At 31.4% G+C, this 20952-nt stretch overlaps 3 protein-coding genes across 6 annotated transcripts; 1 reads left to right on the forward strand and 2 right to left on the reverse strand.

Moving 5' to 3' along the window:
- The first annotated feature begins 38 nt into the window (after positions 1–38).
- On the forward strand, positions 39–19947 carry LOC115717441 (pseudouridine kinase). 3 transcript variants are annotated; one of them, XR_009685513.1, is made up of 10 exons: positions 39–280; positions 375–500; positions 1101–1203; positions 1475–1522; positions 1709–1806; positions 1934–2048; positions 2141–2223; positions 2327–2873; positions 3746–3897; positions 19811–19947. XR_009685513.1 is itself a non-coding variant. In XM_030646427.2 (9 exons), the coding sequence occupies exons 1-9, from the start codon at positions 194–196 to the stop codon at positions 3802–3804; spliced, it is 1266 nt and encodes a 421-aa protein (XP_030502287.2). In that variant the 5' UTR covers positions 39–193; the 3' UTR covers positions 3805–4174. The 3 variants fall into 3 exon arrangements, 1 of the variants encoding a protein (XP_030502287.2); XR_004011753.2 differs by lacking the exon at positions 19811–19947 and adding an exon at positions 14572–14711; XM_030646427.2 differs by lacking the exon at positions 19811–19947 and having other exon boundaries at positions 3746–4174.
- LOC133033083 (uncharacterized) lies at positions 8237–10544 on the reverse strand. Of its 2 annotated transcripts, XM_061107654.1 has the most exons (3): positions 10115–10544; positions 9871–9944; positions 8237–9744 (listed from the first exon to the last, which is right to left on the reverse strand). In XM_061107654.1, exons 1-3 carry the CDS (start codon positions 10514–10516, stop codon positions 9723–9725), a joined length of 498 nt encoding a protein of 165 aa, XP_060963637.1. In that variant the 5' UTR covers positions 10517–10544; the 3' UTR covers positions 8237–9722. The 2 variants fall into 2 exon arrangements, with proteins under 2 accessions (XP_060963637.1, XP_060963636.1); XM_061107653.1 differs by having other exon boundaries at positions 8237–9944.
- Positions 10600–14658, reverse strand: LOC115701580 (nuclear poly(A) polymerase 1). Its single transcript, XM_061107652.1, has 10 exons — positions 14547–14658; positions 14379–14456; positions 14119–14226; positions 13176–13238; positions 12905–13066; positions 12516–12629; positions 12363–12425; positions 11902–12231; positions 11016–11186; positions 10600–10929 (listed from the first exon to the last, which is right to left on the reverse strand). The coding sequence occupies exons 1-10, from the start codon at positions 14649–14651 to the stop codon at positions 10615–10617; spliced, it is 1509 nt and encodes a 502-aa protein (XP_060963635.1). The 5' UTR covers positions 14652–14658; the 3' UTR covers positions 10600–10614.
- Positions 19948–20952: the final 1005 nt, after the last annotated feature.

Consider the following 20952-nt stretch of genomic DNA (forward strand, 5'->3'; position numbering starts at 1 on the left):
AATTATATTTACTTGAGATTATCAACTAATTTTGACTTTTTGAAATTTACTCACTCAATCCAGAGGTGGCCGGCGGCGAGCCCTGATCGGAGTAATATACAATAGCGGTGGCAAGGCTACAACAATCGAAAAATCTCTCTTTACTGTTAATTGTTTGAATCGAGACTCAAAATAAGACAAACAAAATACCATTATGGACAGCAGCACTGCTCGCAGAAGATTGGATTGTATTTCTCATCACCTTTTACTGCCATATCAACCCAATCATTTTCTTCAACCAGTGAGTTTATTGTAATCTCCTTTTTTAGTTTCTTACATTTTGGTTGGTGATTTCCTGTGTTTGATTTTTATTATTGTTATGTTTTGTGAGAAAGGGTTTAGTCAGTAATGGGCAATTGGAAAGTGAAGTGTTTGAGCCTGTGATCATTGGTGGTATGGTTTTGGACATTCATGCCACTCCTTCAACTCCTGCAAGTCCAAGGACCACTACTCCTGGAATGGTATACAATTACTCTTTTAATTTCTACTTCAATCACTCGTTTAATAATGTATTTATGTATATATGTTGATTCTAGTCCTTTTTAATGGCTATGAAAAATGCATTATTTTCATGTTGTTGTAATGCCCATTTGGATTAATGGCTGCCATTTCATTGTAGCTTAAACTTTGTTTTAATGGAATGGATTTGCAATTTCTATTAGAGGCATTTTTCAGATAGAATAAATTGGGTTTTTGCCCATATTCTCTATGAACTATCATATTTTGCCCCTCAAATTTTTCGAGTGTCAAATCGTACCCCTTTTGTTAAAGCAAATAAAAGTTCCAGGGCAAAATATGGTAGTGATCATACTTCCGGAGGTAAAATTGTTAATTATTTAATAGAAATTTAACGAAATCTAATAAAAGTCTCATATTTCAGTAATGTTCAAAGCTGAGGGGAAATATTTAACATTGCTAATAATTTGGGGGGGGGGGGCACAAACTTATTAAGGACAAAGTTTAGAGCGGAAAAATACTTGTTTATTCTTTCGGATAATAGGTTCTTGTTACAATATATGAGAATTTTATAATTCTTTCCTTTGGGATCTTTTTACTCTCAGATCAACTATGTATTGGGTGGTGTAGCAAGAAATGTTGCAGAGTGCATGTCAAAGCTTGCAACAAAACCTTTTATGATTAGTGTCTTGGGTCTTGACATGGCAGGTACTTTGCTACCATTGTTCATTCTCACTGTAATTTATAGTATTCTATACTGAAAATTAGAATTTTTGATTCACAGGCTTAGTGCAAGGCCATTTATGTTGTCTCTCAAAGGAGAGTGAAATGCTTAAATTCTTATTTTTCATCATGACCAATTCAGTTGTAGAGATTTTAAACACAAAAGTTTATTCATGCCATTTTATCTGCTGCTTAAAATTCAGCTGTATAAATATATTAGTATTTGTGACACTGAATGTATATTTTCTTGGCCAAGGAAATATGTTGCTGGATCACTGGAAATCTGCTGAGCTATCAACCAAAGGTAACCCCAAATATGCTTGCATTTTCGTCCTTTGTCCATTGAGACTTTTGATTTGATCTCATTTTAATTTCATGTTGCATAAATTAGTTTCTCTCTCTCTCTCATCAAAATTTGGTGTTTTATCTCTAAAATGTTTGGGCCATTGTAAGTTCCAACTATTTATTAGGAATAATGGTTTTTGAGTAGGAATTCTGAGGCAGGATGTTATCAAGACTGCTGTTGTAAGCAACATATTTGATGTTACTGGAGAGGTGGCGGCTGGTGTTGCAAGCGTGGAAGCTATTGTAAGTACTTAAACACGAAGGATTAGATTTTGGCAGCATAAAATTAGCACTCCCAAAACTTGATCTTTGTATTATTTAATGTAGTTATTTCCATTGAGTTAAGCTGATTTTATGGTGCATGGTGTAGGAAAAGTATCTTACACCAGATTGGATCCAGAAATTCAAGCACAACATACAATCTGCTCCTGTTCTGATGGTTGATGCAAATCTGAATCTTTCAGCTCTAGAATTTTCTTGCCAAAGTAATTTTCATAAACTCTTGTTCTTTATCCAATTTCCTTTTGTTCTCTTCAATTAATATATTGTTAATATGGGGTTCCTTTCACTTTCTCAGTAGCTGCATCATCAAATACTCCAGTGTGGTTTGAGCCTGTATCAGTTGCTAAATCTCGAAGAATTGTGTCGGTTGCCAAGTATGTGAGTGTTGCACCACTTTCCCATTATATCAAGATCATCATATGCTCTATTTTATGGATTTTCTTTAATAACAATTGACAAGTCTTATGGTGGATTTCTTCAGGTAACTTTTGTTTCGCCAAATGAATATGAACTTATTTCCATGGCTAACGCTTTAACTGGTGGAAGCGAGTTTTCTTTCTCTCCATTTGAAAGTGACAACATAGAATCTTTGCTCCAAAGGCTAAAACCCGCGATACGAGTACTGCTGAAAAATGGTATCAAATTTGTTGTTGTCACACTTGGCTCGAAAGGAATGTTGTTATGCTCTAATGGAGAGCCAAGATTTACAAGCGTTGATCATGAAGGGTACAAACAAGATGTTACTAGAAGAAAGTTATATAAGACCGTCGCTTCAGCCTGTCCTCGTAAACTTTTCTCTGACTGTGCAAAATCAGAGACTCTTCTATTTGCTATCCATCTTCCGGCTCTTCCTGCATCAGTTGTGAGGCTTACCGGGGCTGGTGATTGCTTGGTTGGTGGGACTCTTTCTTCTATTTGTGCTGGTTTGGATGTGATACAAAGCTTGGCAGTCGGCATTGCAGCTTCAAAAGCAGCTGTTGAAGCTGAGGCTAACGTCCCCAATGTTCTTGATTTGGCCTCAATTGCAGGTATGACAAGCATTTGTGTCGAACTCGTTTTTGCTTAATCAAATAATGCCTTTTGCTCATAGAGAAATTGAAATAGGATACTTGAGTATCTCTATGAATGACTGAATTATGTTCTTTTTTATATATCTGGACTGTCACTTGGATCTTCAGAACGAAACATTTGAAGATCTCTCCTTTTTAGACTTAAGCAGAGATTGGAGTGTGCTGTTGTAATAACCTTGGGTTTCTGTGACTGCTGTCACAAGCTTCTCTACAGCTTTTTGGTTTTCTTCAAACAAAAATTATTTGAATCATACTTAAACTCATGTAACCACGGTTTTCCTCCGCCACAAGTGAGGGTTTTCATTATTTATCGGATAGGGGCCAGTCTAAGACATTGGCCTCTGTCTCCTTTTCAAAAAAAAATATTAAGGGTTGATTGCGGCATAAATACGTAAAGTTTTGAGTATATAAGCAGCATAAACTTAATGATTCTTTTAGCGGCATAAGTGTTAGTAAAAAATGTAATTTTTTTTTCATTTAAATTTATTAAAAAAATATTTAGAAATAATTGATACTACATATTTCCATTCAAACTTATGATAATTTAAAATGTGGGCTTTATAATGAAGTATGCACTGATAAAATTGGATAAAAATTATAGTTTTACAAACATTAGTACTTTTGTCGTTAAAATAATCATTGAGTTTATGCCGCTTATAAACTTAAAACCTTAAATACTTATGTCATTATTTACCCTCATATTAATAAGGCTGGATGTGTGTTTATTTCGAAAAACATGTAGAAACAAGATAACAACCTGTAATCAACATTGGTTTTTCTATAAACTTTGCTTATGCTTATACAACTTGTCTTTTTTTATAAAAATGCAGAGGATGCAAGGTTGGTTTACTCTGCAGCCAAAGTTGTGTGCATGGAAACAATGGTCTGAAATCAATTTTTTTTTCATGAATTGAATGAGATCGAAACATTCAGCTGTCGACGGACAAACTATCATTCCCCTTTACTTGAAAGAAAATGCAGTGTACGTTTTCATAATTATACTCAAGTTAATTCATGAAAAATGCATTATATTTGTTACTGTGATTCAGTTTTGAGCAATCTCATTTATCAATGAGTCATATCATAAATATCTCAATGTTAATATGCTTGAACTGAATAAGAATTGGAGAAATTTTTGTCAATTTTTCAGGTTTGTTTGGAAGGAAATAAAACTTTTTTCATATAATAAAGTGCATTAGTAATTAAATGTTAATAAACATATGGATTGCTATATTTATTGGCAGTTGATTTTTTTTAAACTTTTCCTTTAATTTAATAATTATACCTTTTGTCTAAATTTAAGAAATAGATTTAGGGCGTGTTTGGAAAGCCACGGTGTAATAGAATTTGTGTGTAATTGGAGATAATTACACAATTTGACATGTTTGTTTGACCATGTAATTACATTATAATAGTGTAATTGGAGGTACTTGAGGAGTTCTAATCACACTAACCAATTTTTATGACCTTCATGAGGATTGAGTGTAATTACTAAAAACTTTTCATTATAAACATTAACTACTAAAAAATTTTATTTTTCCGTGTAATTACCTAATTATTTTGCTAAACAAGATATTAGAATTTCATATGTAATTACTACCTCATACTCAAATACACTTTGTATTTTAAAATATAATGTAATTACTAGACTGTATAATTATTACTCTAGTAATTATAGTTTCTAGTAATTATACAATTACTTCTAAATACACTTTTAGTATATGTATGTATGTATTTGGAAAATTGACCAAAATTGAGATTAATTTATTGTGTAAATGGAAAAAAAATGAATTCATAAGACTAAATCTAGTATTAAAAATTTGTCAAAAATATAATAAAATCTAGTATATTAGTATATGAACATGTAAGTAATTTTTGCTTGAAGCGTACTCACTTAATGATTAAGTCTTAATAAAGATAAAATAAATAAAACAGTGTTTACTTGAAATTAAAATATTTTTATTGGAAGGATTTTTTTTTTTTGAGAATAAACTTGTGCTTCATTAGATAAACAATAAGTACAAAGCAATCAAGTTACATGGAAAATAGAGAATCATTCCAAACTAACTCATTATCTAGTCATAAACCTAACTTAACAACCTTATGAGCCAAAACATTTAAATCCCTACTAACATGACTAACAGTTAAGTTAGGACTGAACTATAACAAGTTCTTAGAGAACTATTATTCTAGGTACAAGATTTAAGTTTATCCAATGGTTTTACAATTTGTTTTAAGAACATCCACAGGAAGATGAAACATTTGAACCCATTGAATGTCATAAAGAACTGCCTTTGCTTCAACCATAGAGAAACTTGCTTCAACCTGATTCAATCCATTCAAAACAACAACCCCAATACTATGCTTCTTGTTTTGATGATCGATGGCTGCATCGGTATAAACCTGAAAATTATCCTTAAAAGAATTTGGTGTTGGCCTGGTATGCACAGGAGTAGAAATATTTGACTGATTATGCTGTTGTTGTGCATCCAGATACTTAAAGAAAAAGCTAAAACACCAATCAAAAATATCATTAGCAGGCATAGCATTATGTCTGTAAAAGATATTGTTTCTCTGATTTTAAAGAGCCCACAATTAACAGTATAAAATACAAACATAATCTCTGTCAAGAGCATCGGTCATACTCATTAAAAACATATGAGTATCAAGGTGTTTATATTTATAATAATAAGTCACAAACCTTGAAGATTTCCAAGCTTTCCTCGATTTAGAGCAATCCAACAAAGCATGCTGTATAGTTTCGGGGCAAAGCTTGCAAATGGGACAAATAGGAGAGTCAATAACATGTTTTTGAAAAAGGAAGGAGGCAACAGGAACAACATTCGAAACAACTCTCCAAACAAAATGTTTTATTTTTGGGGGAACTTTAGAATTCCAAATCTTACTCCAGAATTTCTTAGAATCATTAAAAGATGAAGAAGTGGGAATATCTTGAGTAGAGAGAGCCAAATGGTAGGCAAACATAACACTAAAAGACCAGAACTCTCCCTGGACCAAATAAGATCATCTTTTCCATTGTGACCTGAGACAGGCACCTCAAGAATATCATGAACAATAGCTTCATCAAAATGTCTCCTAAGTGTAGGTAGATCCCAAGATTCGAAATCATCTATGAAATGGGAAAGCATACAAGATTCAAGGGAGACATTATCCTTATAGTGTAGAAATTTATTATGAGGTAGCCAATAATCCTCAAGAGTCATAATTTGTTCACCATCCCTGATCTTCCAAATGGTACCAGAAGCCATCAAATTTCTTTCCCAAAGAAGGCTTCTCCAAGAATAGGAAGGGATATGACCAGGAGTAACCTCAAATATAGAGGAATTTGGAAAGTACCTAGCTTTGAGAACTTGACAGGGCAAAGAGTTAGGGATTTTAAAGATCCTCCAAGCTTGCTTAGTAAGCATAGCTTGGTTAAAATGAATTAGGGACCGAAAACCAAGCCCACCCAAAAATTTTGATTGACAAACCGATTTCCAAGATTTCCAATAAATTTTTTTGGTATCACAGAAGAACCCCACCAAAATCTGGCCATCGTAGCCTCAATTCCTTTACACAGTTTGACAGGTTACCTAAAGTAGGCCATCGCATAAGCAGGTATAGCCTGTATAACAGCCTTGAGAAGGATTTCCTTACCTGCCTCTGCCTTGGAAAACCACTTAGCAGACCACTTCGAAAGAACAGAGAGAACTTTATCTTTAAGGAAAGAAAATGAATGATATTTAGATTTGGGAAGACACTGAGAAAGACCTAAGTATTTACTAATGAAAGGTCTGTCTTCAAGATGGAAAGTGTTGAAGAAAAGATCTCTGATAGTTTGGGAAGTATTTGGGGAAAGAAGGATAGAAGATTTAGAAACATTAATAATCTGCCCTGATGCTTTAGAATAAACGTTAAACACATCCCAAAGAGAAGAACAGGAGTTTCTATTAGTAGAGCAAAAGATGAGACCATCATCAGCAAAAAAAAGATGGGAAATAGAACGTGCTCTTCTAGAGATAGTAACCCCCTTGAGTAGACCCTTCACTTGTTTAGCATGAAGTAGAGATGATAAGCCTTCAGCACACAGAATAAAAAGATAGGGGGATAAAGGATCCCTTGCCTGAGTCTACGAGAAGGCTTAACAAAGCCCTTAACAAGCCCATTAACCAAAAAGAAAAAACAAGTAGTAGTTATACACCTCATGATAAGAGATACAAAACTAATAGGAAAGTTGAAATGAAGCATAATACTCTTCAAAAAATACCAATCAATTCGATCAAAAGCCTTTGCTATGTCAAGATTTAAGGCAGCCCAGCCACATTTACCACTCTTTCTAGAGTTAATGGTATAGACAATTTCCTGAGCAATAAGTATATTGTCAAAAATGACCCTGCCAGTCACAAAAGCGCTTTGGAAAGGAGAGATAATTTTATCTAACACAGTTTTTAAACGACTGGCTAAAACTTTGGAAACAACATTATAAAAGGTTGTGCAAAGACTAATGGGTCTAAAGTCCTTAACAGAAGTGACATGCTATTTTTAGGAATAAGGACAATTAAAGTGGAATTGAGATCAGAAAAATCAACCCCATTGTTAAGGCAGTCAAGGACAGCATTAACAAAATCAGAGCCCACCGTGTGCCAATTCTTTTGATAAAAATAGGCATTAAGACCATCTAAACCAGGGGCCCTATCCCAGAAAGATGAAAAATGACTTTCCTAACCTCATCAATAGTGAAAGGCTGACCAAGGAAATCAACTTCAGAGTCCTCAAGAGGAGGACCTAAGCACTCCAGAATCATATTCGCAGACTCAGCATTACCACTGTCAGAAAGAAAAAGGTTAGAAAAATAAGAGGAGATTAAGGCACAAATATCCTCAAAATTATCAACAAAATTACCATTGTCATCTTTAAGAAACCTAATAGTATTATTCTTCTTTCTATGGGAAGCAAAACGATAAAAAAATTTAGTGTTCTTATCCCCAACTTGAAGCCAGTAAATCCTAGCCCTTTGCCTCCAATAAATCTCTTCCTTGTAAAGAAGAGCATCAAGCTAAGCTGAGATTGAAGATTTTCAATCTTCCCAGCAACATCCCTATATTCAGAGGGATAGTGGATTGGAGACAAGCAATCTCATGCTGAAGATCACTAAGTCTACATTTAAAGAGATGCTTAAAAATTAAAAAATTTTACAAAACACCTCCTAAAAAATTACATATTCACAAATATATATACTAATATGTTGATCAAAATATATATATAAACTAAAAACTATTAATAAGAAAAAGTTCTTTTTCTTTTTTAAAAAAATAAGCATTCATAGATTAGAAAAAATTAGACCTCGCGGTCATTACAAAGTATGTTCTTAGGAATGGACGATATAGATAAACGACCAAACCAGTTGTGTGTAAAGACCCACTTTACTACATTATGGGTCATAAAATTACAAGTTCTGACAGTATTACAAAATAAATAGTCTACAAAGGAAAGAATGATTCTTTTACAAAACAAAGAGTAGTTTCTAATTTTTCATCTAGGTTTCACGCCATTGATTGAATTGATCACTATTTTAGAATTAGTTTCCACAATAATAAACTTGTAGCCATTATCCATCCTTTGCCAACTCCGAAGCCAAGCAAACACGACATCCTCACCACAAAGTGCGTCTGAAAAATTCAATTTTGTTGTATTCTCCCAAACCACCTCACTAAGGTGGTCTCTAGCAACAATTGCAATACACATGTGCTCCATCCCCACTTTTACATCACAATTCTGTTTGAGCCAGTCTTGAGGAGGAGGGCACCAATCAACCAAGTGGAGCAGAGACGAGGTAGGGATAATGGATGCTCTGTAATTTGTATCAGAGACAGAAAAGATACCTCACGAGGATGAACGCCATAGGTGAAAAGCCAAATTGCAATTGAAGAACATGTGCTCAAGAGATTCCTCCTTTACAACGGGATTTAGGAAGGCACAACTTGTCCCAAGCCTTCAGTTGGATCCCGTGATTCTTTTTTTTAAAATCCCACCAAAAATTTCGAACCATATCATCAATTTTCGAAACAAGATGATTAAAGAACTTGATAGTTTGAATGACATACATAGGCATACTGAAAAGCCTTGGTAATAAGAAAAAGCTTGGTACATGACTTTTTCTTATTATACATTACGAGCTTTTGCCTACAAAGAAGTGAAGATCAATGGAGTTAAGTAGAATCTCAATAGACCATTGTTGTCGACGTGATTGGGTGAATACCGAGCACTCCTGTTACGCTGCAATGAAAAATCTTCTCTTTTCTTAACCGAATTGCCTCTGGTCTCACCACCAGCGTTTGGATTACTCAACAAACCATCGATTTTGCAGGTGGGTTTTCGACAGCTGACACTATAGCTACGTATAAGCTTTTGACTTACTGATCCATTGGTTTCACCATTAGCCACTCTCCTCAGATTCTCCTAAGAGTTAGGGACCGTAGGATCAGCCACATTCCCTCCAACTAAAATATCTTCTTCGTTAATAAGACTGCATTTTGGCTGATCGCCTCGCTGTTTCTGCATCAGGTTCAGACCCCACAAATTCCACTTTCTTTGCCACACTTGTGATTTCTTCAACCCCTTTTGAGTTCGCCCAATTGGAGGAACCGAATCTGCAGCATCCTTAGATGAAGTTGATTCAACACTCTCCAAGCTCTCATCATTGACAGATTTCAACTTGCATGACATACACAGGCATAATGAAAAAGCTTGGTAATAAGAAAAAGCTTGGTACATGACTTTTTCTTATTATACATTACTAGATTTTGCCTACAAAGAAGTGAAGATCAATCTGCAAAAGTGAAAAAAAAGGATCAATTAATAATTATTTCATAAAGTTACAACAAATCTTCAATTCCATTTTGTAAGAATAATTAGATTTATGATCATTTTTCTGGTACACATAATAATTTCATACCTTATGGTTGGCTTCTCACGTGGTACAGAAGCAAAGCACTTGTTTAAAATTGGTGGTGCCATAAGTTCAGCAGGCTTCAAAAGATCATACAAATTTTATTAGTATTTTTGTAAAATTACATTGTGATAAAATGACTATTATTATACTCGCAAAACAACTATAGATTTTCACTTTGCGATCATTATGGTCTACCAACCACCAAAAAAGAAAAACAGATTAAAAATAACACAATAGAAATAAATACCTTTAAGCCTTTCATCTCGCATTTCACTTTACTTGTATGTTCCAATTCCAAATCATCTTCAAGCTCTTCTAACACAGCTTGCTGTGGAGGTGGTGGTGGTGGTGGTGGTGAAGTTTTTTCAGTTGGCGAACTGCTTGATGATGATGATGATGATGATAGTTCACTCTCACCATTCTGATATCTAGTGTTTGCTAAGCTGTCCATCTTTATGGATGAAGAACTATCACTAATAATGGAATTAGAGCTTGAGTGCCTAGACTTCACATTTCTCATGTTGTTTTCAACAACATTATCCTCAAGATGCCTTCTCTTGCCACCTTTATTACTTTCATCTGTCTTATTAACTGGTGCTTGTTGTGCATGTCCATACGCCTTTACTTCCGAAGCGCGCCTCGTATCCATACCCGACTCTAAGGGTAAGCGAGTCAGGCGCTTAGTGCCCTGAAATTGTGAAAAAAGAAAATTATCACTACATACAGTGTTGTACAGTAATAATTCAGTTAGTATTTAACGATAAAAATTACCTTAGAAGTGGTGATAGTAGGGAGCACAAAACTAGGTAAGTTTTTCCTTTTAACATGGTGTACACGAATCTCCATTCCAGACTTCCAACAAGTATAGTTGTTCAGTACTATCCCTTTAAACTCTGCAATAGTTGCCCTAATATCAAAGGTTCCATCTTGATTTGGCAAACCAGGTCCTTGTTGTTTTCTTTTCAAACCCATAAAGTAGCTACAATGAAAAGGTTTGGATTTGTCTGAAAAATCACCAGGATGGGGGTGACATTGGAGCATATTCAAAGTGTGCTTCTCAATCTGAATAATTTACAAACATTTGATCATTAGATAAGAGCAGAAACAGAACATATATATAAATATATATATTTATATATAGGATGTACCTTCAATGTTAGCTGACGTATACGAGATTCAACCCAACCTTTCCATTGTCTCAAATCATCACCATTTTCAGCATTGATGTCTATTTGTAGATAATTATTATATGCTTTGAAGAAGGAAAATCTCTCAAACAGGGTATCCCATTCCAAGTCTTCCTTGTTCGACTCCATAGCCTTCAAGTGCAATTTTAAAAAACACTAAATTTAGTTATGAAAAGTAAAAATTTTAATAAAACTTAGTAAACAAAAAAACTCCCACAAATAACATGTATTTAGAGTGACAATTCGTGTTCGTAAATTATGTCTTATCGAGACTTAGGTATGACCTATTTATTATTGTGTCAAAACTAAAACTCAAGTCCATCCCATCTAACCTTACACATGAGTTTAACCATATATGTAAATAAGGAATTATGTTTAATTTTTGTTAATTTATCGACTCATTAACATGTTTGTAATCTTGTTACGACCGATGTATGAGCAATTTAATATATTTATGTCCTATTTAACTAAGAAATATAATTTACATACAATAAATATAATAAATTTAAGAGTGTATACTATACTCTTACAAAGTCATTTTCGGGTTGAGAGTTTTAACTCAAAAATGAACCAAACTCTGTTTAACTCGTGCAGGTTTCGAACGTGTTATCGTGTCTAACTTAAATTGTCACCCTTTCCATTTCCGAATATAAATGAGTGATAGCCAATAAAGTGAAAAATGGAATACTAATACCAAAAGAAAGATAAAAGAAAAGAACTTCAAAACTGATTAATTATTGCAAATCCATATTGTTAAAGGAATGCCTAAGAATACAATCGTGATACTAATTGCATGGAGAAGAAAGCCATAGAGATCAATATTCAAAGTTATCATTAATGATCATACCATACAGATATCATTTCCCCTCTGAAATTCTTCTGAAAGAATTTGTAAAGTACTTGACGAGACGTTATAGCTGGAATTCATAGAAGGATAAGCCGGAGTTATTATCGGCATTAAATGATATCTATCTCTGTGATATCTTCTTGGATCCCAAATTTGAAGCCCCAAATATCCTTCTTCAATGTTGCAGAGCATAACTGGGTTGGGCCATCGCCATTGAGTATACACCCGAAAGAATCGGGATACTAACATGCTGGGCAATGCATTAGGATATAATTGGCATATTCGAGCCACAAGCAAAGCCCAGTTTATCCCACCAAGAAATCCTGTAACCTGGCCATGATTAAATAAACATACTCTAATTAGTAAAAAGATTGTTGTTCTAAAAAAGACCGTTGTTTTTCCCGTAATAAAACACAAATCCGTAAAAAAGATAAGGTGTATTGTGTAAATCTGAAGCATACATTAGAATAAACACCACGACACTTTGCCCATAATCTCATGCATCTTAGAGTCGTGCGAAAATTCTGCATACAGAAAAGAAAACAAGATAAGATCAATGAAACATTGTAGGTGTATCCACACACACGTCCAACCTAACAAAGCTATAAACAAACCTGAATATTTGGAACTAATCGTAGAATCTGGTCAGTGACCCTACAACCATTCAGACTACGAACTGTCTGCTCGTCTGCATTCTCCAGTATTGAGTTGTGTGATAAATCTAGTTCCTGTTCCAAAATAACTATAAGTCACCGTAGAAACAATTGAAATCATCAAATTTACTTAGTTAAATCCATTACCATAATTTCACCAGACAACCATTAAACAAAATTCAAAGCCAAATTTTAGCATCCCTTTGGACGTGTGTGTTTAAGGTGCATGAACTTCCATTTCAAAACTAAATGGTAATGATATATGGTATTATTTTTCCACGTATTAGTAATGTTGGACTATTTCTACCAAACAGTACGAAGAGAACAATCATCATGAATAAAATACTTACTTCAGGAATAATCCAGAGTGACAGTTTAGCATAAAGTAAATCTATTGAAACCCCACTAAACTTGAACTTCATAACTGGAACGTGAGCATCAGGCACTGGATGCAACTCTGTAACTTCAGGCATGGCTGCCAACATTCTACCTAGTTCACCAAAGAAATCTTCCTGCATCCAATAATTGATAGGTCCAATTTTGATTATCAAGTTCAGAAAATAGTAAAAAAGAAGTAAATTTACTAGTGTTTGTGTTACAAAAGAGGAAACTAGATCTCACTTCTCTTGTTGCATATCTAGGTCCAACGCAGAGAGTGTCTATATCTGCACCTGGCCCATGCACCTGTCGAAAAACAGAGAAAATAAATAAATAAAAGGAAGATGCATAATATAAATAAGTTAGTGACAAGATACTACTAGTGTGGTGTTAAATGAAACATCAAAGACATTTTAAATTAGGTGAAGAAATATCCTAATCAACAGTTTCTACTTTTACAGCAAAATCAAAGTCATACACTGATAAGACTCCTATAAGTTTTGTAAATGGAGTACATACAACATTGTGTTTTTGTTTTTGTGGTCTTTTTGTTATTTTATTCTTTGTTAGGCCTTAGGAGAGCTAGAATATAGTAAATAAGAAGGGTATACGTGTCGGGTAGTGTGAGTGAGGAATTACTATATATAGGTGAGTAAGAGAGTAAATTTGGTATGCAATGTATTGAATTAAGCTCTATTTGCAAAACAAAAAAGGCCTAAGGGCTCCCACATTCTTGCTACTGTTTCATTGATATTTCTGCTACTTTTCTACTCTGTGTGTGTGTGTGTGTATATTTTGTTAAATTTGGGGCTGAGTTGTCTTGTTCATAATGGATCTTATCTTAGTTGGTATTAGATAGTTCTAACTATTGTCTATAAATTAGGGAAAAGGAAGGAGTCTTTTTGTAAGGAGAGCTTGAAATTAGAGAAACTGTAGACTCTTGTGGACTTGGAGAGACCAATCCACTTGAAAAGATTGAATATGCTTGATTGAATTTCTTTAAAGGTTTTTATTATTTATTTGTTTGTGTCTTGATTGTTGATAGAAATAAATTTATCGAACTTCAGCCATTAAATTTTGTTTTGCACTAAAGTCTAAACTAGAATTAAGAGAAACCTGTCATCTACCTACCAAGAAAACAAACAGAGTAGTCAAAATATTCAAATGTAAAAATAGAAAGGCTTACCCCCAATCTATAAGAGCCGAAAGTGAAAATCTTTGCATTGGCTTCACGCACCAGTTGCTCATTCAAACCCTTAGCCCGACTAATACTTTTAACCCATACTTTCACAATCTGTTACATTTCAAAACAAGAAAAACACTAAGGCTAGAGTAGAATTATGATTATCATTACAATGTTTCTTTACTTTTTTTTCTTTCTTTCCTCACCGAAATCCAAACCTTGAAACATTATAACCTAATCAAAACTCAAAAAAGAAAAATCACCTGGTCTAGTCTAGCGAGCACCTCCTCCCTGGCGAGAGCCTCATCAGGAGTCTCGTACAATTGAGCATTTTCCAAATACTGATCAACATCCAGTACAAACAAATCAATTAATTTCACATAAAATTGAGATAAAATTTAGGTGATATAAATGATAAATAAAGTAAGTACGTTTTGAAGTTGTTTGGTTTTGCAGAGATCGAAGTAAGTTGGTCCAGTCAAAGAGATGGGATCTGTAATGCCTAAACGCTGCCCCTCATTCTTCTTATTCGCCATTATTGATATTCACAGAAGTAGAAAAGCAGAAGCTAATTAAACTCTGATCATATATATAGGTTTTCGTGGATTTTTTTTTTTTTTTATTATTGATAAATAAATAAAAGATATTATTTCCTAAAAAAAATATTGAAAATAACTAATTTATTGATTTAATACTAATATAGGTAGGTTAAGCAGGGCAAATATTCGAATATATTAATTTTTATAGTATATTTTTTTTTTTTTGAAAAAGATTTTTTAATATTCATTATCTAATTAGTATAACACACATTGAAATATCTCAAGATTTTGCAGACGAAAAAAGAAAAATATGTAACTAGAATAGAAGTATATTAAGAAAAAGGGGAGTTATATTTGCACCCCTTAAACTTATAAATACACCCTATTATTAAAAAAAATATTAACTTAAATAATTTTTAAAAATTACTCTTAATATTTTTTTAAAATTTTTTCTTCACATTATTTTATGTTAATTTTAAAACTTATTTTGATTTTATTTTCATAATTTTTTCTAACTCATGTGTATTTTTTTCTTAAAAAACTTCACATAATTTTTTATTTTAATTTTTTTTATCATAATAATTAAAATACACTTTATTTTTGTTTGATAGGTATATTTTTTAAGAATATGAATTGAAAGAAAAAAGTTAAAAAAAATTAGTACAATTAAAAATATAAATTTTATATGAAATAAAAATTATCAAAATGGGGTGCCTTTAGAACTTTTTGAGGTGTAAATAAAATTTCCCTAAGAAAAATCACGAAAAAAGATAATTAAGAAAGATAATATACCCTGGACATATATGAAAACAATTAATAACTCTATTTTACATTAATTAATCAACCCTACCTACCTACCTACCTATTTTGGAGATAACAAACAACAATCAATTTTGGTTAATGAGCTTTTTTGATTACTCATAACATTAATGAAGATTGTAATAGAAAGTCATACAAAATTCTTTTTGTTATAGTATTGGTTTGTTTCTTTGTCAAATACATGCATGGTTAGTATATCTATCTTTGCTTATTATTTTAGCCTCAAAGGTATATGATCTGGCAATATGTTTATATATATAATAAATATACATCTTTGTGTAGTTTTTTTATGAAATTCGAGCTGGGTAAGTACTGGATGTTTCATCATATGATATTTTAGAGTTTGAACTAGGTTTCAAGTGGGGAAGCATAAAACTCATAATAGGACTTTGTGGAGATTCATGTGTTGTTAAACTTATGGTCTTCCAAATTTGTTTTGTCATTAAATCTCTTCTGCTTAATGCTCTTCTTTAACCTTTTCTTTTCTTTTTCATTGCTACCTAAGTTATGGATTTTCAATGCTAGCTAGATAGATACTTAGCTTAGGCATATATATATATATATATGTATATATGTATATCAAATATCTTCTTTTATATATTCTTCTGATCATTATTAACTCATCATTTTAACTATTAATTCTTGTAAAGTTCCTCAATACCATCCATGTATGTATGTAGTTCATGAACTACTACTGAACCATGCAATTACTTGAAAAATCTTCAACATAATCATATTCCTTCTTTTAGGTTTCTTTTACACATCCATACATAGAAATGGCATTTAATTTACAAATTCTATTATTTTTATCTATAATATTTTCTTTTTGAATCAAATTTTTTTTTCTCTTTTCCATCTTATAATATTCCTTATTATAAAGGCCAATAATAACATTTCAAAAAAATTAAAAATTATTGTACTAATTTGCTGTCCACTAACAGCTTTTTCATTGCTCTCTTCCTTGCTATTTTTTTTACTCATTATTGTCTTTTGGTTGATTCACTACTGATATGAGAACTATTTCTAATATTTGCACTACATTTTTTTTTTAATAATGTTGTACATTATAATAATTAAAAGTTATAATAATAAAAAATAAAAATGTAACTAAATATAACTTCAATATAATATTGTGTACTTTTTTTTTTTAAATCAAAAGCTCTTTCTGATCTCTCTCTAAAAAAAAGAAGCTATATTATCTACTCTCAAATTACATCCTAAATGATAATGAAATGCCCTTGCAATACAATGAGCAACACTATTTACAGAGCACTTAACAAAACGTAAAGAAACATTGGACAATTCGAATAATAATAAACGACAATCTTCAACCGAAAAACCAAATTGAGAGACCATATGAACTGTGCTCGATAATACTTGAACACTCACAAGATTATCGAACTCTACAATCACATTGCACCAGCCTTGACTCATGATCTCAAGCAACACACCCGACTCCAAACTTAGTCTCATCTTCGAATATAGTAGCATCAACATTAAGCTTACTAAATTATCACAACTTAGTTACCAAATTCCTTGCCGACCTGACTATCTCTAAAGTCGGTACAAACGTTCCAAATAAACCAACAAATCATTGCAACAACTTCCTTCCACCAAAACCAACAATCTTCCTCAACATTATTACTTAGTTGAATACTTTTAATCAACACATGATCTCTCTCATTGCAAAGGCTCTTAGTAATATATTATTATTTTCATCCCAAGCTCGATCCATTTTAAAAAGAGAACACCATTAATAATATTATATATAGTGCCAAATGAGTTGTATGTATGTAACTTAAAAATGCATTACAAAAAATGAAAGACACAAAATCAAGTCCCACATTAGTTTTTTTATAAGGAAACCCATCATACTTACTATAAATGATTCTAGTTATATTATTATAAGGACGTAAGAAAACCTAAGGACGTATTGATCGTGGAATTTAATATTGATATTAATAATATCAACGCGTTTTTAAAATTATATTATTATTATTATTATTATTATTATTATTATTATTATTATTGAAAGTTTAAAGAAATAAAAGATATTAAAAGTGCTTAATTTATTGGTTTAAGAGAATTTTTTTTAATTTTGTTAAGTTTTTTTTCTCAAAAAATTATTTCTGTTAAATTTGACAGATAGTAACAGAGCTGTAAATAATTTTTGATAATGTTTAAGATAAATAACATTAATAATAGGATATTTGTTATTTTAAGGATTGAAGCTAAAGATGTATCTGCGTTTAACTCCTTCATAGCTTAATCAAATAATGCCTTTTACTGTATAAATATATATTTTGTGGGATATTTTAATTCTAATTAAGATGTTAATTACTCCTTATTTTGACTATTATAGTATTAATATTTGTTTAAAAGTATATATGAGATCACACGGGTTTTTGCACTATTTTTGATAGTTTTGATACCTTTTACGACTTTTGTACCTTTTATGGCTTTTGTGCTATTTTTATAGTTTGTCCCTATTTGTTTAGGGTAGTTTTGTGGTTTGGTCAATTGGCAAGAGAAGTGATCATATTCATGATTTCTATTTAAACGACTTTTTCTCTTTTGAAAGATAAGTATTTCAAGTTTAAGTCCATTATATTAAATATGGATTAGTTTACTATCGTTATTTCACATTATCTTTTTCATTATATTGTGTGGTAATAGAGTTTTATTTTTTGCTATTTTGTAGGTTATTTTTGGAGGGCGCCTACAATTACAGAGAATTTCTGATAATTCTAATTTCAAACTTAATTTGTTTGATATTATTTTTCAACATTTTTATATTAGAGTGCTAGTTTGTTGTTACTAGCCAAAGGGTAATACCTTTGGCTAGTTATTCTTCGAAATTTTGTTGATTTTTTAGTTTTTTAGAATTTGCTGATAGCTAGAGTTATAAAGGGTGTGTTAATTTTTAAATTTATATATTATTTTATTTTGAAGATTGTCATTCTAATATAAGTGTACTTTTTGTTTTGGTGTTGCAATTTTTTCAGTTTCGCTTTGCTACTCTAAAGACAACTAGTTAATAATGGGAAGGTATTTTTTCAATGTGATGTGGTGCTGTTTGAAGGCGTTATAGCTTTATTGTTTAAATTTCTGGGGGCAGTTTTGTCCCATGTGGCTCGGGATGAGAATTCTGTAGCGCATGGTTTGGCAAAGCATGCCCTTCGGTTAGACAATGAGCTATCCTGGTTCGAGGAGATGCTGTTGTCGATTGTGGATTGCTGCTTTGATAATCTTGTGTGATTTTGATCACCGCGTCAAAAAAAAAAAATACCTTTTGCTCATAGCTTAATTGAAATAGGATATTTGAATATCTCTATGAATGACTGAATTATGTTCTTTTTATATTTCATATTAAGGTTTGATTGCGGCATAAGTACTTAAAGTTTTGAGTATATAAGCAGCATAAACTTAATGATTTTTTTAATAGCATAAGTACTCAATGTCAGTGAAAACTGTAATCTTTTTTTCCTTTGAATTTATTAAAAAAATATTTAGAAATAATTGATACTACATGTTTCCATTCAAATTTATGATGATTTAAAATGTGGGCTTTATAATGAAGTCTGTACTAATAAAATTGGATAAAAATTACAGTTTTACAAACATTAGTACTTTTGTTACTAAAATAATTATTGGTTTATGCCACTTATAAATTTAAAACTTTAATACTTATACCGCTATTTACCCTCATATTAATAAGGCTGGGTGTGTGTTTACTTCGAAAAACACCTAGAAACAAGATAACAACCTGTAATCAACATTGGTTTTTCTATAAACTTTGGTGGCGTTTGATAACACTTTTTTAATCAGTTTTTTATTTTTAAAAGTAGAAAAGTGAAAATATTTTTCAAAAACATGTTCTATAAAACTGTTTTTACTTTTCAATTTTATAATTAGAAATCAAAATTTTAAAAACAAAAAAAAAATCACTTTCAATATTTTTTTAAACAGTTTTTTTTTTCTTAATCAATCTTTTAGATTACGATCAGACCCAGACCCAAATCTCCTCCCTACGGCCCTGGCGCTAAATCCAGCTTTTGACTTGAACCCGAATCCGACCCCGAACCTAGACCTGACTTAAATAAAATAAAAATAAAAATAAAAATGAACTTTACAGAACACACTTTTGTTTTCTGTTTTTAAAATTGAAAAACAAAAGTGGTTATAGAACGCATTTTTGTTTTTAAAAAATAAATTTTTTAAAAACAAAAATTTTACTTTCATTTTGTGATTAAAAAATTAAAAAACAAAAGTTTTACCAAACGGCACCTTTGCTTATGCTTATACAACTTATCTTTTTTTTTTTTTTCTAAATGCAGAGGATGCAAGGTTGGTTTACTCTGCAGCCAAAGTTGTGTGCATGGAAACAATGGTCTGAAATCAATTATTTTTTTAAAAAAAATCCACTTAACGTAAAAGTGGTGGAGGTGGAGAAAATATCTCCTTAATTTACTCTCCTCTTTGACTGACCCATTCTTATTTTTTTATTTATAATAATAATAATAATAATAATAATAATAATAATAATAATAATAATAATAATTAAAAAAAAATTGTTCAACTATGTAGAATTTCATAAAAATGTAAAAAAAAAATTGTTTTGAAGTGTAAAAATGAAAAAACCCCAATAATATATTAGATTTTTTGTTTTTGTTTTTGTTTTTATCAAAAAGCTTGATAAAATTAACAATTTTTTTTTTAAGTTATAATAAAATTTTGAAAATGTCCATTTTCTCCATTTTTAATTATAAATTTCTTATTTTTTCTTTATTCAAATGTAAGAAAAATATTATTTCTATTAAAAAAATTATAATTTTAAAAACACTTCTAAAGTATAATATCCTAATAAAAAAATAATTTAACTTTTACTTTTGGACCCTTAAGCTCTTAAATTAAACAATGAGTTAATTTAGTTTGAGAAGATGTTGCACTAATTAGTGATGTCTAATTATGATATTTTCTTAAAAGCATCCTTTTTTTGAATTCAGATCACTTAGTTAAAAAATCGTGTTAGACAATTTAGGGTGACTCCTATTTTTGAAGTGTTGCCTATATAAATGCAGATAACACAAAATTATTAAGTAATTGCTTGTGTGTACATAATAAAAGATCACATTATGATTTAAAGAAGTGTAGTTGAAACCTACTACTACTAATAGTGATGATTGCTAAAGCTTTAAATTCATAATATCTTTGTCTAATCTTTAAGAGTGAGTTACACTCAAGCTTCTAATAATTATAATAATAATAATAATGCACACAACATAATTGAAAGGCTCAAGTCACTATTTACATGTCCCTACTTTGTTTTGTGATGTAATTGAGTTGATATATTGGCTTATATAGCCACTATTTCTTACATGTCCCATAATTGAAGTAAGAAATTTTTTTACTATTCTAGAACAGAACCAACTTTTCATTGGAGTAGAATCTCTAGAAAGGTTTCCATTGAAAAGTTGGA

Source organism: Cannabis sativa, unplaced genomic scaffold, assembly GCF_029168945.1.
Source record: "Cannabis sativa cultivar Pink pepper isolate KNU-18-1 unplaced genomic scaffold, ASM2916894v1 Contig2, whole genome shotgun sequence".
NCBI classification, from domain to species: domain Eukaryota; kingdom Viridiplantae; phylum Streptophyta; class Magnoliopsida; order Rosales; family Cannabaceae; genus Cannabis; species Cannabis sativa.